At 33.5% G+C, this 14,623-nt stretch overlaps 2 protein-coding genes across 2 annotated transcripts; one reads left to right on the forward strand and one right to left on the reverse strand.

The window, feature by feature from the left end:
• Positions 1–5,165: 5,165 nt before the first annotated feature.
• Positions 5,166–11,447, forward strand: LOC130623485 (uncharacterized). Its single transcript, XM_057438978.1, has 5 exons — positions 5,166–5,273; positions 6,994–7,757; positions 8,216–8,407; positions 9,162–9,287; positions 9,813–11,447. The coding sequence occupies exons 2-5, from the start codon at positions 6,998–7,000 to the stop codon at positions 10,442–10,444; spliced, it is 1,710 nt and encodes a 569-aa protein (XP_057294961.1). The 5' UTR covers positions 5,166–5,273; positions 6,994–6,997; the 3' UTR covers positions 10,445–11,447.
• A 1,548-nt stretch (positions 11,448–12,995) lies between these two features.
• LOC130623033 (DNA mismatch repair protein Mlh3-like) lies at positions 12,996–14,339 on the reverse strand. Its single transcript, XM_057438540.1, has one exon. It carries the CDS (start codon positions 14,337–14,339, stop codon positions 12,996–12,998), a length of 1,344 nt encoding a protein of 447 aa, XP_057294523.1.
• Between the last annotated feature and the right edge of the window lie 284 nt (positions 14,340–14,623).

The raw sequence follows: 14,623 nt of genomic DNA on the forward strand, positions 1-14,623 counted from the left end.
CAGACAGACAGACAGACAGACAGACAGACAGACAGACAGACAGACAGACAGACAGACAGACAGACAGACAGACAGACAGACAGACAGACAGACAGACAGACAGACAGACAGACAGACAGACAGACAGACAGACAGACAGACAGACAGACAGACAGACAGACAGACAGACAGACAGACAGACAGACAGACAGACAGACAGACAGACAGACAGACAGACAGACAGACAGACAGACAGACAGACAGACAGACAGACAGACAGACAGACAGACAGACAGACAGACAGACAGACAGACAGACAGACAGACAGACAGACAGACAGACAGACAGACAGACAGACAGACAGACAGACAGACAGACAGACAGACAGACAGACAGACAGACAGACAGACAGACAGACAGACAGACAGACAGACAGACAGACAGACAGACAGACAGACAGACAGACAGACAGACAGACAGACAGACAGACAGACAGACAGACAGACAGACAGACAGACAGACAGACAGACAGACAGACAGACAGACAGACAGACAGACAGACAGACAGACAGACAGACAGACAGACAGACAGACAGACAGACAGACAGACAGACAGACAGACAGACAGACAGACAGACAGACAGACAGACAGACAGACAGACAGACAGACAGACAGACAGACAGACAGACAGACAGACAGACAGACAGACAGACAGACAGACAGACAGACAGACAGACAGACAGACAGACAGACAGACAGACAGACAGACAGACAGACAGACAGACAGACAGACAGACAGATAGACAGACAGACAGACAGACAGTGTCAGAGTAAACATCATTCCCATCTTCATATAGTGGTTCAATAGTACGATGAAGTAAAGATAAGCATTCTTCACACAACGAAGCTTCAGTTGTAGGGACTTGCATATCATTATCTGATTGAACCTGCGGTAACGGACCATCGTCGTCTATAGCTACCATAATCATCCCAATTTGATATTTCAGCTGCCTACAGCGACTCTGGATCTGTATTCAACAAATTTGTTATACCTAAATGCCACAATTGACGTGGTGATTTGTTATCCGCTGTTGAAAGCGGGTGGATAGCCCAGTCCCTTTCAAGCTCTTGCAAGGCCTAATTGATTCGCGGTAAATAAACAAAATGAAGCGCATACAAATCACTTTCATCTAACGGATCTAACAATTGCTCATTTTCAAGAAAGTAAAAAATATTTCGATGCCATTGAACAACATTTCTTTTCACTTCACCCCAAAAGCATTCAATACGTTGGTTGTGCACTGATTTACCGCATATCATACTGCCTCGATTAATGCTTCTTTCGTTAAGCATAAATCTGGCTACTTCCACTTTTCCCGTTCCAAAATCAGCTCTCACACGCGACGGGACAAATAATTCAAACACAGTTGAAGACCTATTGTTGTTGCTACACTTCAAGTACGTGATTAAGCGACTGTACCCATCGATAGTGCCACGTATTACGAAACGCCATCGTATAAGCTTGTGGTGCCCTCTATGTGCCTAAGAGAAATGAATACATAACTGTAAAGCAGCAGCATTTCATTTTATGAAAATGGTTATCGCTAAAACTTTTACTTACCAAAGAGAATTCGGTGCTTCCCCGTGATATTATTATTATTATTATTATTAGTTTTTCGCAACGTCCAGCTGACCGGGTCGACTTCGTTTATTGCTTCTCTGATCCTTTGTCGCTGTACATATGTACCTCTTGATCGACATGCTCCAGTAATGTAGGTTTCACCAGCGTTGGGAAGAACATTTAATACCTCTTGCACAACTTCGCATAGATCTGCGTGGCTTATTTTTGAGTAATACTCTCGTGGACCACTGTTCTCGGGTATATGCACACCGAACTGAATTCTCCTTCTTCTTAACGTTTTGGTTGATACACCAATACATTTTGCCACATCGTTCTAATTTCGATAAATATCAAATAAATCTTCCACATCAGATTGTACAACGTCCTTCCTAGTCATTCCCGAACAACTTCCAGTTGCATTAGTTAGGCAAATATTTTGCTGGAGTTCTGAAGTAACGTTTTCTTCGAGAATCCTTTCAAATCTTTGTTTTAAAGACTGGATTTCTTCTACTATTGTATCTAATAAACTGACAATTCCATCGAAGTTTTCACATCCTACGTCTATTATTCTTCGACCAAATATTATCAGAAATTGCAAACAATCCTCTAATCTCCTACACCAAAATTCACAAATATTGATGTACGTTGCAAATAATTGTCTTCTTGCTTTAAAATTAAAGAATGCAACTCGTTCAAGAAATTCTCAATGTTTACATTGTCAGCCATCTTTTAGGATAATTTCCCGCCTTTTCACGAAAAGTGATGCGCACCCACTTGCACGCGCGTTTACTTTGCGCATTTAACACACATGCAAAAAGTATATAAAAGTATATATATATATATATATATATATATATATATATATATATATATATATATATATATATATATATATATATATATATATATATATATATATATATATATATATATATATATATATATATATATATATATATATATATATATATATATATATATATATATATATATATATATATATATATATATATATATATATATATATATATATATATATATATATATATATATATATATATATATATATATATATATATATATATATATATATATATATATATATATATATATATATATATATATATATATATATATATATATATATATATATATATATATATATATATATATATATATATATATATATATATATATATATAAATAACTGTGTGGTTGCCCCAGACATAGCACAGTTATTCCTGCTCTAAAAGTAATAATTAAAAATCTGATTAAGATTGTGTGTTGGATGGAGTAGGGAACTAACGCGTTTGCACACACATCATTTTATAGAAACATGCATTTTCCTGACCTTTTTTATACCTTCCACATGAGATGTCACGAAACTGCGTTTTCTCGAAATAGCAAAGTTAGCTATGAATCCTGTCTACTAAAACACCGTATTTTACATGAAGTTGTTCGTACTTTTGTCCAAACTTTTCGTATTTTTGATGAAGTTGTGATTTTGTTTATAATGTTCGTACTTTTGTTTATAATGTTTGTACTTTTGTTTATAATGTTCGTACTTTTGTTTATAATGTTCATACTTTTGTTTATAATGTTCGTACTTTTGTTTATAATGTTCGTACTTTTGTTTATAATGTTCGTACTTTTGTTTATAATGTTCGAACTTTTGTTTATAATGTTCGAACTTTTGTTTATAATGTTCGTACTTTTGTTTATAATGTTCGTTCTTTTGTTTATAATTTTCGTACTTTTGTTTATAATGTTCGTACTTTTGTTTATAATGTTCGTACTTTTGTTTATAATGTTCGTACTTTTGTTTAAAATGTTCGTACTTTTGTTTATAATGTTCGTACTTTTGTTTATAATGTTCGTACTGTTGTTTATAATGTTCGTACTTTTAATGAGGATGTTTTTTCATTACAATATATTTTTGCGTGTGCGCATCTATTCTTTGTATTGCTTACAGTTTTGGATCCATTGTAAGAAAGTCACCTCATCATTTGTAAACAAATCAGCTTAAATTATATTAACATTTATCAAATACTAAAATGAATTTTATCCTGAGGAAATGAAATGTATGTAGCGCAACAGAATATAGATAACACGAAGAAGAACCATTCGTTTGTTGTTAAAGACTATTATTTATTGCTGTAAAGTGAAAAATATGTTGAAAAAGAAATTTGTCGCAATCAACTGCATGCAACAGATATATTTATTCTTAGAGAAGTTCGGAAACGTAAATGAAAACCAGTACGGGCAGGAACTCTAATTTCGTACCCAACGCTTGTAAGATGATATTTTACATCTGAGCGGCAATCTGATTCGTCTAAATATAAAAGAAAAATCAACAACACCTGAGTAAAAGTTGACGACGCTGGATGAATTACAGGATGGTTTAGCAACGAGTAAGAATCATTAGCAATGGAAACCACAAACCTGTCCCAGGGCATTGTTTTTAATGTCAAGAGAAAACCCAATTTGTCAAAATATAAGAACATTGGAAAGAGTTGGTCATTACCCTGTATAATTATATGATTAAAAACTATTACAGTGAAGTTGCTTTAGTAATCAGATTGCTATATATCCGTAACTGGTCAATTTCAAATCTTAAGCCAATTGTTTTGTTTTTAAAACAAGAGAAGCCCGCAATTTTTAAATGTTAAACGATTGGCTGTTTTTTACAACATAACTAATTGTCGATTTCATTTTATTGTTTACAACGTTATGTTTTATTTTGATTGTCCTACATTTTTAAACATCAGAAAAGAAATATCTTGCGTTGTATATATTTTGTGTTCTTTGTTTAGTCTGAAGATGAGTTTTTTAAATAATAAAGAGCATTTTTTTTTCCTTTTTTTTCGTACCTCAGAACATTTTATGTTTTACGATAGGAAATTTAATAATTAAATGTGTAATTCTTGTGGCCCCTGACCCGTTATTACGGAGTGGCCAACCTTTTCGCCGCTAACAACAAGGTAAAATGCCCTGGGAACGAGGCTGATGTTACATTACAAATGAAACTCGGGCTTATTAACCCGAAGATAGCCCTCGGAACCATGTTATTACTATACTAAATGACCATAAAAGATAATCTGAACCTGCATTTAGGCTTAGCATTACTCTGAATCGACCTCCTTAAGCACTTTAATTTTTAGTTTCGAGGATCACATGTTTTTAAAAACAGTTTCTTACCGTGTTTCTTTTTGGATTTCAAAGAATTTTAGTTTTCATGATTTTTCTTTTAGAATATAGATTATGACGTATGAGAATATAATGATGCAAGATTTCTCTTCTCTGAACAACTTATACGTTAATCGTTTTACATTTACTCCCCAGGCCCCAAGTGGTTTTCCAATGTCTGCGCATAACGATAAAATGGGGTTTAGTTTACATTTTCTACAAAAGCGTGCACACTTCTATGGATATCTTAATAAAGTTTCCAATGATGTAATATTTGCATTTATATCTCCCACCCACGTAATGGCTTTCGAAAGAGAAGTATCTCTAATATGTTTTAAAAGTATCTGCGGATGAGTGCAAATTATTTTGATTGATTACCGAAACATAAAACCATACTTATTAAAACAAACTCGAGAGATTCGGTTTGTCGTACACGCTGAATAGTAAAGAGACATAAACGTATGAGTAGAGGAAGAGAAAAAAAAGGTATTTATACCTATGCGTTTTTTTGCTGTTTTTGTTTGCTTTAAACTTTTTAAAGGACAAAATAAGAAAAGCTTCAGGCCCATATTGTTTTTTCAAGAACAATCTTATTCTTAATTTTGCTATTTGATTAAAACAATCCAGATTGTTCATTGGCTGGATTCTTATTAGCACTTATAAAGCTCATAGTTTTTTTGAATGAGGGCGAAATCACCTTGTTAGCAAATATTTTTAAGGTCCCTGTTTTATTGTAAAATTGTACTGAAAACTGAAGATTAGAATATGTTCAAATGTTTCACTGATATAGCAAACTCGTCCTTATTTTTATCCGCCTACAAAGCCGCCATTGCAATTCATTCCACGACTTACGCGGCAAAATTGACCACGTGCCTGCCCGATACAGACGCTTTAGGTTGTTTTGTTCAAAAAGTTTAGTTGCTTTAGTATGAAGAAAGTATTGCGTGGGAATTTCCATTTTTACGCTTTAAAATTATTTATCTTCATAGTTTCTTAATTATTTTTAAAGTTTCACTTTCGGCGCTCTCCCCCGTTTGAGCTTATCAGAATTATGCAATTATACAGTTATCAAAATGTATGGCCTTAGGTCGTTTTGTTCAAACAGTTTAGTTGCTTTCGTATGGAGAAAATATTGCCATACATTTTAATAACTGGAAGAGCGTGTGAGAAACATTAATTATCACAATTAGTGGTAAGAAATCGTTTAATATGGCGAATAGAAATAAATAGCAACGGACTTAAATTAAAGTACCATTATCTCCAGTTCTAGTAACTTTTAAATCATTAAACGTTCTTATAAGAAATATATTAAAATTATTATTTAGAAAGAAATACCACGTATGTAAAAAATACACTGTTCTGAAAAAATATTTCTTATACACTTATCGTTTACACTTATCATGATCCATGAGTCAACTTACTAAAAATAGAAGTTTATACAGATTTGGTTTACAATAGATTTTGCAAATTTTACGAATTTAGCCTTTCGTTTGAATCCGAATAAATTTTCTAATGTAAACCTTACAATTGGTTGGTTTCATAAATACATGCCAAGTCTGTTGGTTGGATCACAGGCTAATTATGCTTACGACAAAAAGAGTTTTCTAATAGCACCAATATTAAAAAGAAAACTAGATACATTTGATATGGAAAAGTGTTATTTTTATTATGGAATAATAAACTTGTTTTTTACTATATAATTTTATTGAGCAAACGGCTGAGCTTCAGTGTAACTGAGTCATGCAGTTTTAATGCAAAAAAGAAGATGAAATTAAAAGTAAAATAAAATTTAAGAAGAATACTGATTATATTGTACCTGAATAAATATATCATCGACTTTAAATCTTGTGTTGTATTTAAGGCCTGAATATGATAACATAGGATGGAAATATATTGTCATAAATAAAAATGAAAGTAAGAGTAGATGTTCTAAATCGAGCTTTTAGGGATGGGTGACCAGTGAACGGTAAACCTGAAAAATAAAGGGAATTCGAAAATTCGTCAAAACCTCAGAAAGAAGTTGGGGGAATTTTATATAAAATTTTATATAAAATTCGGTTACAAATGTTAGTAATAATAAAAAACTGAAATAAAAAGGTCAGTTAGGAAATTTTTTTTCAACTAGGAAAAAGTCAAGGTAAGAGTGGAAATAAAAATTGACTCCCCACCCCTAAGCGCTTTTGAGAATAAGAGTTGTTTTGTTTAGAGTCATGAAGCTGAGTATTGATGAACAGTTACTACAAGACATGAAGACATGGCTTTCCGTGCAACTATGTTTACTGGATGTGGGCAAGACGATTGTTCTTGAAGTTATACACACAGTTCTTCCCACAGACAGTGAAAAACTAAGCAAAAAATTTCTGAAAGACAAAAAGCTAATTTTAGAATACATCAGTGAGGAGAATAAATATATATTTAACGCTCACGATTTGCATTCAAGACTATTCTCTCTCACGCTGTGTAGGGAATTGATTATAGCGTATAACTTGATGAAAAAAGTCTATACTAGCAAAAAACCACCGAAGGAGAGCGCAATTGATCCAGCAGCTCATCTCTGGCGATTGGTTGAGTTACAAAAAGAATTATTACTTCCGGATAATCGAGACATCAACAAAGCTAAAGCTAACGCGCTCTTTAACAAGCTCGACACCATTTTTAAAGGATTGGGTTTTCATGGCTCGATTGATAAGTACCAACTAAACTCGTTTACTCAGCTTAAGTGCGATACTGATGAAGTGTATGTGTACGAAGCACTACGCAACGCAACACTGGTTCAACTTGCGGAGCTAAAACGGAGGAAATTATTGTCATACGAACTGGAGCAACTGGCAGAAAAGTATGACAATATCATGAAAGCGAAAGCAAAAGTTTATAAACAAACAGATACGCAAAAAGAGATAATAAATAAAGACGAATGGAGAATGTCTCTAACAAAATTTCCAGTACAACAAGATGAGTCTTCCAGTGAAGGTAATTATGAAACTTTGGTTCTAGGTCCTAATAACCGAACGTTAGGTCTACAGTTAGTCAGGGCTAATTTAATCAATACTCTGAACACGTACGAAAAAATAAACCTGACATTTTACTTTTACAGGTACGGTGAAAAAGGAACAAAATTCCCTACAGAAGTGTCTTCTTGTTTTTCTATACCTATGATTCTCAAAGTGGAAGTTCACATTTTCAACTATCTTTTTCATTCCCTTATGTCTTGGACGAATCTTACTTTCGCGAATTTAATAAAAGAATTTTTCGCTTTATAATAGTGAAGTCGCGAAATTCACGCGAATTCTTGGTTATGAAAACTTTTGACATCACATTAAAAAAATAGTGCCTAGCCCAAGGCTGGTTACATTTGCCTAAAATGTTACCGTTGGATACGGTGTGATGGAAATTCTGCATTTCCATCACATTGATTAATTCATTTGTAGAATCACACGGAATCACAGAAGATATCGCTGAATGTAGTGTCACGTCACAGGAGCCAATTGACGAAGACGAACATACCGATGTATGCGACACGACCGTTTGCTGCGATTCTTTTCAGCAGAGCAACGAAGATTTAACGCGTGTTAATACGACCTATGCATGCGTTGAAATCGCAGAAGAAAAGGTCAAAGAAGGTAACGCCAAAATTATTTGATTTATTTTTGTTTTTTAATTTTGCAGGGGTGAACTTTGACCCCACTTATTTTACTAATTACATGCAATCCAAGGATATGCGTACACAGGCTAGCGTCTGGTGTCTGTTCCAGCCTATTTTATGAACACAGTCATTTTTGTATCAAACGTTCTCACATAGAATTGAAATCCTATAGTCTATATTTTACACAGAACTTAAATTTGCGAACCTTTACAGTAGACTCCTGGTAACTCGAACACCGGTTAACTTGTATTAGCTCGAACTGTTTTCTACGGTCCCTTGGATATTTCTTAATACTTCCTTATAAACTACTTATTAACTCGAATCCCGGGTAACTCGAATCCCGGATAACTCGAACATTCGTTTTCTCGAACCATTTTTTGGTCCCCCCTTAAGTTAATTTCTTTGAAAACTGAAACTTTTTATTGCCTAAGTAAAAAAAGCTAAAATTTCCTTTTGATGGCAATATGATAAAAGAGAAGGCTCTTCGAAAGTTTTGATCTTACAAATTTTAGAGTGTAAGATGGAAGTGGCATAAAAGGTTATAAAATATATACATTGTTGAGTCTGAATAAAAAATCTCCTTAACTCGCACTAATATCCCATTTTTGTCTAAGTTCAAATTAACGGGAGCAACGCTTATGTCGAACATTTGAAATCGAACTGTTTTCTCTGTTCCCATGGAGGTTCGAGTTACCGGGAGTTAACTGTATTTCATAACTCTTTTCGATTAGACTCCATTCAAGATGCTCTTAAGATTCGAACTCTAAGTATCGATGGAAAGCTGCCTCCTGTACCGAAAGAGGATCCTGAAATTGTCATGGAAATAGAGAGGCTGGAGTTTGGGCTTAAAGTGGAAGGTAAATTAATTTTTAAATGCAGTCAATGCCCGCTTTTCCTGTAAAAAAAGGTTACACTGGGGAATTACCCCCAACCGCACGCCCCTGTTGTTACAACGAACCCTTCCAAAGAGCACTCCCTTTGATTGAAGCTATTTAGGAAACTCCTCTCGAATGAGCGACCCCTCTGTTTTCAAAAAGTGACTTTATTTTAAAAAAATTTTGGTGGGAGGCAAAATGGTTTAAGAAAGCTAAAATAATTTTTTTTGTATTTAAGCGTTGACATGTTTTTCTTTTTTACCCTTTAATTTGTTTGAAAATGCTAAAATTATTTCATTGTCTTGTTTTTAAATATGTTTGATTGGCACCTCTCTCGCAAGAGGAAATTTATGGTCAAAAATTTAAAAAGGGGCGCGAGTCTTTTGCTTGTGATAATGGTTAATTTCTATTTTAGTTCCAAATGTAAACAACCAATCATCAAGGCAATCAAATTATAACAACAACGAAAAATAAACGGTATCGATAAGTTGTTTAATTTGTCTTTAGATTTAAGATTCAGCGTAGAAGATAAAATATCACGTATTCTAGATGACGATATGTTGCCTAATTCTGCAAATTACATTGCACTGGCTGAACAGTTAGGTGTTTCAGAAGACAATATCACATTGCTTAAACTGCAACACTCCGGCGGCGGAAATCCAGCCTTGAATTTTCTGGAAGATTTACGAATTAGACATGCTTTAAAAGGAATCTCCGAACTTATTGAAGTGATAGAAGAAGATGGGAATTACGCGGAAGGTTTAATTGATATGCTATCCGGACTAGAAGAAAAAACATTCAACGAACTACCCCGCTCTGTCATGTCAAAACTTTCTACAAAACTTTTACAACAAGAACAAGGAAAAGCTCAATTTAGTTCTTGGAGAAACTTGGCGGATTCGTTTGACTACGACGTTGCAACTATTGATTCAATAGCGGTCACAATCAGACAAAATGCTCAATATAGTCCCACTCAAGTACTGTTTCGTCTACTGCGACAACAACAACCGGACTTGCGATTGAGCAAGATTTCATCAAGTTTGGAAGCAATAGGCAACAAACAAGCAAAACAAGTACTAGATAAATTTATGGAAACGAGCGCTCGGAAAAGAAGTAAAAGAAATATAAAGCAAAAATAAGTACAGAGCCTGGCCGTTTTCGCTTAAGTTATAGTTCAAAGAGTTATTACAAAAAGGTATACATAAATAGGACCAATACTAGAATATCTTTTATTAATTTTAACCTAAAGTTTATACACAAAGCAGATGTTTATGTGAAATAGTTTGTAGCGCGAAATTTTTTGCCATTTTTTGGTCATTTATGTAAGTAATATAACAAAAACTTTCTTGCAAATTCCTGCATTTTTACAATAAAAACTGCTAAAATTTTACTGAAACAGCTGCACTCTCTATGCAGTGGTTGGCGAAAGGTCCGTCCTGATGCAGTTGATTAGAATATGAATGCTTACGCAAGTTTCTCTTTGTTAATTTCGGATTATTTCAAAAATTGGTAAAGATATAAGATAGGTGAATCTTAACCTTAACGTCTTTTTTTACCTTAAGGAAATCAATTTTAGCAAAGTCAGCAATTTCTGATAAATTAAACAAAAAAATAATAACATGTTTGTTCTCTCAATTTACACTGCTTTTCAAGGGTTTTTAGAGGTAAAACGTAAGCTGGTTTCCTAATAATTTTCGCAAAATTCGAGTAAAAATGGTATAAATTAGAGAAAAATTTCATTGACACCTTTCTTCCCGAAATACAAGGATTTGCTAAATTTACGAAAAATATATATTTTCGTTCTTAAAAAAATACATTCCGCGAAGTATTTTTTTGCAATTTTAATTTATTTCAGGCCTATGTATTGAGATAAGATAGCCATTGAGATAGGTAGCCTTTCAATGGATTTACTATGAAGTTAAGGTAATGTTTTTGTGGAACATTTGTAGCGAAAATTAGCTGATTCCCTTAACTACTTTATAATTAGGGTGTGATGATGGTTAAATTGATTTTTTTTTTGCCATAAGGTATATATAAATATTGAGAAGTATTATTACGTATTTTAAAATAGAAAAGTTTTGTATATATACGTTTCGTTTGTAATTCTTAAAAAAACCTTTTTTAAAAGTTAACATTTCCTGACGTTTTGCTAACGGTTCCTGCTTTCCCCTGATTTTTGTAACGGATAATAAGCGTATGAAGGGGAAGAAACAGAATATAAGAATTTATTTCGGACTTATTTCTTGAGATAAAATAGCCTATAATTGAACTTGCTCATATCACAGGCTGGCTATTTGTTTTATCAAGCATAAAAAAAAATAAAAAAAATACCGAGAAAAACTAGTTTTTCGCGAAGATCAACTCAAGGCAATGTTTTTTGTGGAACATTTGAAGCACAAATTAGCTGATTCCCTTAACCACTTCAAAATTAAGGTGTGAAGATAGTCGAATCGTTTTTGTTTTTTTGACATAAGCCATATATAAAATTTGAGAAATATTTTTACGAATTTTAAAATAGAAAGTTTTGTACATATATATACGTTTTGTTTGTAATTCTTAAAAAAACTTTTTTTTTTTAAAAGTTGACATTTCTTAAGTTTTCTTAACGGTTCCTGCTTTTCCCCGATTTTTTGTAACAAATCATAAACGTATAAACAGGAAGAAACAGAGTAACAAGAATTCATTTTAGTAATAAATACATTGTCAGATTATTGTAACACAAATTTCTTTCATAATTACAGCCACTAAACAGTCCAATAAAACATGAAAATTTTGACTGTATACAAAAAAAAAAAAAAAAAAAAAAATGCAGAAAAATCAAAAGGTACTGAATTTAGACTTGGTGATATTTTTGCGAAATATTATTTAAACTCGAAATAATATTGCAGTACACGCTCTGAGAAAACAAAGAAATGGTGTACGCCTTCAACAGACACAAAAGTACTACTGTTACATTTTATCAAGTGCACGATAAAAGGATTGTTTGGACAAAGACACCATCAAAAATAAATATTCGAAAAATTAATAAACATTCGTTAACTCTAACATTTCCCAACTGCTATCTTCTCGCCCTCCCGAAAGTAAAAAGATTAGAAGTTACAACACAGGGATATAGGGAATATGAATATCGTCATTTGAATATACAATGAATAAATAATTAAAAAACTCTACTAGACATTTCCATGAACAATAGATCGAAAGGATGTGTGTTTGAATCGTTCTCTACAAGAAATTAAAACAATTTTGCGGCTTAATAATTTATTTGCGATTTGACTTAAAAGGTTCAATTTTGTACGAATAGGATAAACAAACACAACAGAATTTCGCGAAAGTATTAAGTTCCGCAAAATGTCACCTCTCTATAGTCCATATAAACTTAAAAATACGTTAAAGCTTGGAGGAAAGAATTCGTATTCTTTCCTCCAAGGTTAAAGGAATTAATATTTGAGAATTAATTTTCGTGAATTTCGCGGATGTTTGTCAACTTTTGCGAAATTAATTCCCATATTTTTTTTTTCTTCTTCAGATCAACTTAGACTTACACACATAATACAAGATGTGAATTTTAACTGCAACAGCCTTTACTTTATGTCTCAAAGCCTTGAAAAACTGTATTACATTGTCATCAAGAATCCTACTTTACTTTTAAGCCACATCACCCATTTAACATAAAAAACAATAAAACCGACACTAAACAATGTTCTGACGTAATTTAGATAGATTCAATTTCTGTGTGGTGCAATGTGACAATTTCCCGATCATATCTAACTTCAACAATGGTGCTATTGATGGTCTACCGTGAGCACACTGAAATGGTAAATCGCATTTCGACAATTCCTTCATGATATTATTACATGTGCTCAACGATAGCTTGTCCCCAAACTTTATTGCACCGTGACAAGCGTGTGATGCAAGCACCTTGAATATCGTAGTCGAAGACATGTTACATCTTCCACTTGCTGTTCTTAAATAATTCAACTGCTCTAAAATGAACTCTTTGACTAAATCGCTATTCACTACACTTCCTTTTGCCTCCAGCTGCGACTCACAAACATTTACAAACATTGCAGGAAGATTTGAAAGTAGCATTTTCTGCATTATTGAATTATTATGCTTTTTCTTCACAACAGAAAAGTTTAATCCAATATCTCCAAACTCTTTTCTGTAATGCATTACTAGCTCCATATCCTTTTGTTCGAACAAAATATGGGCTGGAGGGTTTAATCGAGTCACTTGATTTTTAATTGACTTTTCAGTCAATTCATTCTTATAAAACCCTATTTGCTTCAATAGTTTTTCCAATCTTATTCGCTCGTGAGCTGCATGCTGGTCAACTAGAACAAGCATGCTTTCATTCTTCAACACGCACGCAATGAACTTATCATCGACTTGACCAATCACATCGATAGTATGCAACATTTGCTTGGTGAATGTTACGGTAGAAAAAACTTTATCAAATGCTTTGCTGCGGGACAATCCCTTTTTAGAAACAACTGAGGGCAATCCAAGAACCTTATCAGATCCTATAATTGGATTAGTCCATGTTTTATCAAGAGGTACCAAAGGTTTTTGATCAGTAGCATACTCAACAATCTTTCCAGGTGTTATTGTGAGATTCTGTTTCGGTACATCCACTTTATTTAAGAGTGAAAGCGACTGCATGCCAGGTGTTTTGTCTTTTGCAGAAACAGTCCAACTTCGAGGTTGTACATTTTCACAAAGATTTGAAGTTAAATTTAGCATAGGAGGAGTTGTAGCGATTTTCTTTTGTAGTTCTCGTCTTGACGCATATGATTTTAACAGAACACCACACATATCAAGCTTTTTACTTGCACATATGTTTTCATATTCAGCCTTAACGCCATTTGTTGGATTGCTGGGATTGGCATACTGTCCCAAGAAGGCTTTCTTACCAGTAACAGAATCAAATATAAAACTTTGAGTTTTTGATAAATTTTTAGTAGAGTTTATATTTGGTGTTAAAGTTACATTGGTTTCTGCTTTTCGCTTCAACTGTTGACGCAAATCTACCATCCCTTTTCCTTTTTGTTGACTTGTAATATTAGACATCAAATAGCATCTCTTTATTTTAAAAACAGAACATAAAACGCCATCGTAAGACATGCGACAGCAACCATCCAATGCAAGCGAATACCAACAATCGAAGCTTTATAAAACACACCCCAAATTCCTTTCTTCTCTGTAAGAAAAAACTGCTTTAACTTTGGCACTCGCCTAACATAAGCACACGTGCAAATTAATAACAACCCAAGGATAATCACACCGTCAAATGAATATGCATTAGTCATGATTTACCT

Source organism: Hydractinia symbiolongicarpus, chromosome 13, assembly GCF_029227915.1.
Source record: "Hydractinia symbiolongicarpus strain clone_291-10 chromosome 13, HSymV2.1, whole genome shotgun sequence".
Classification (NCBI taxonomy): domain Eukaryota; kingdom Metazoa; phylum Cnidaria; class Hydrozoa; order Anthoathecata; family Hydractiniidae; genus Hydractinia; species Hydractinia symbiolongicarpus.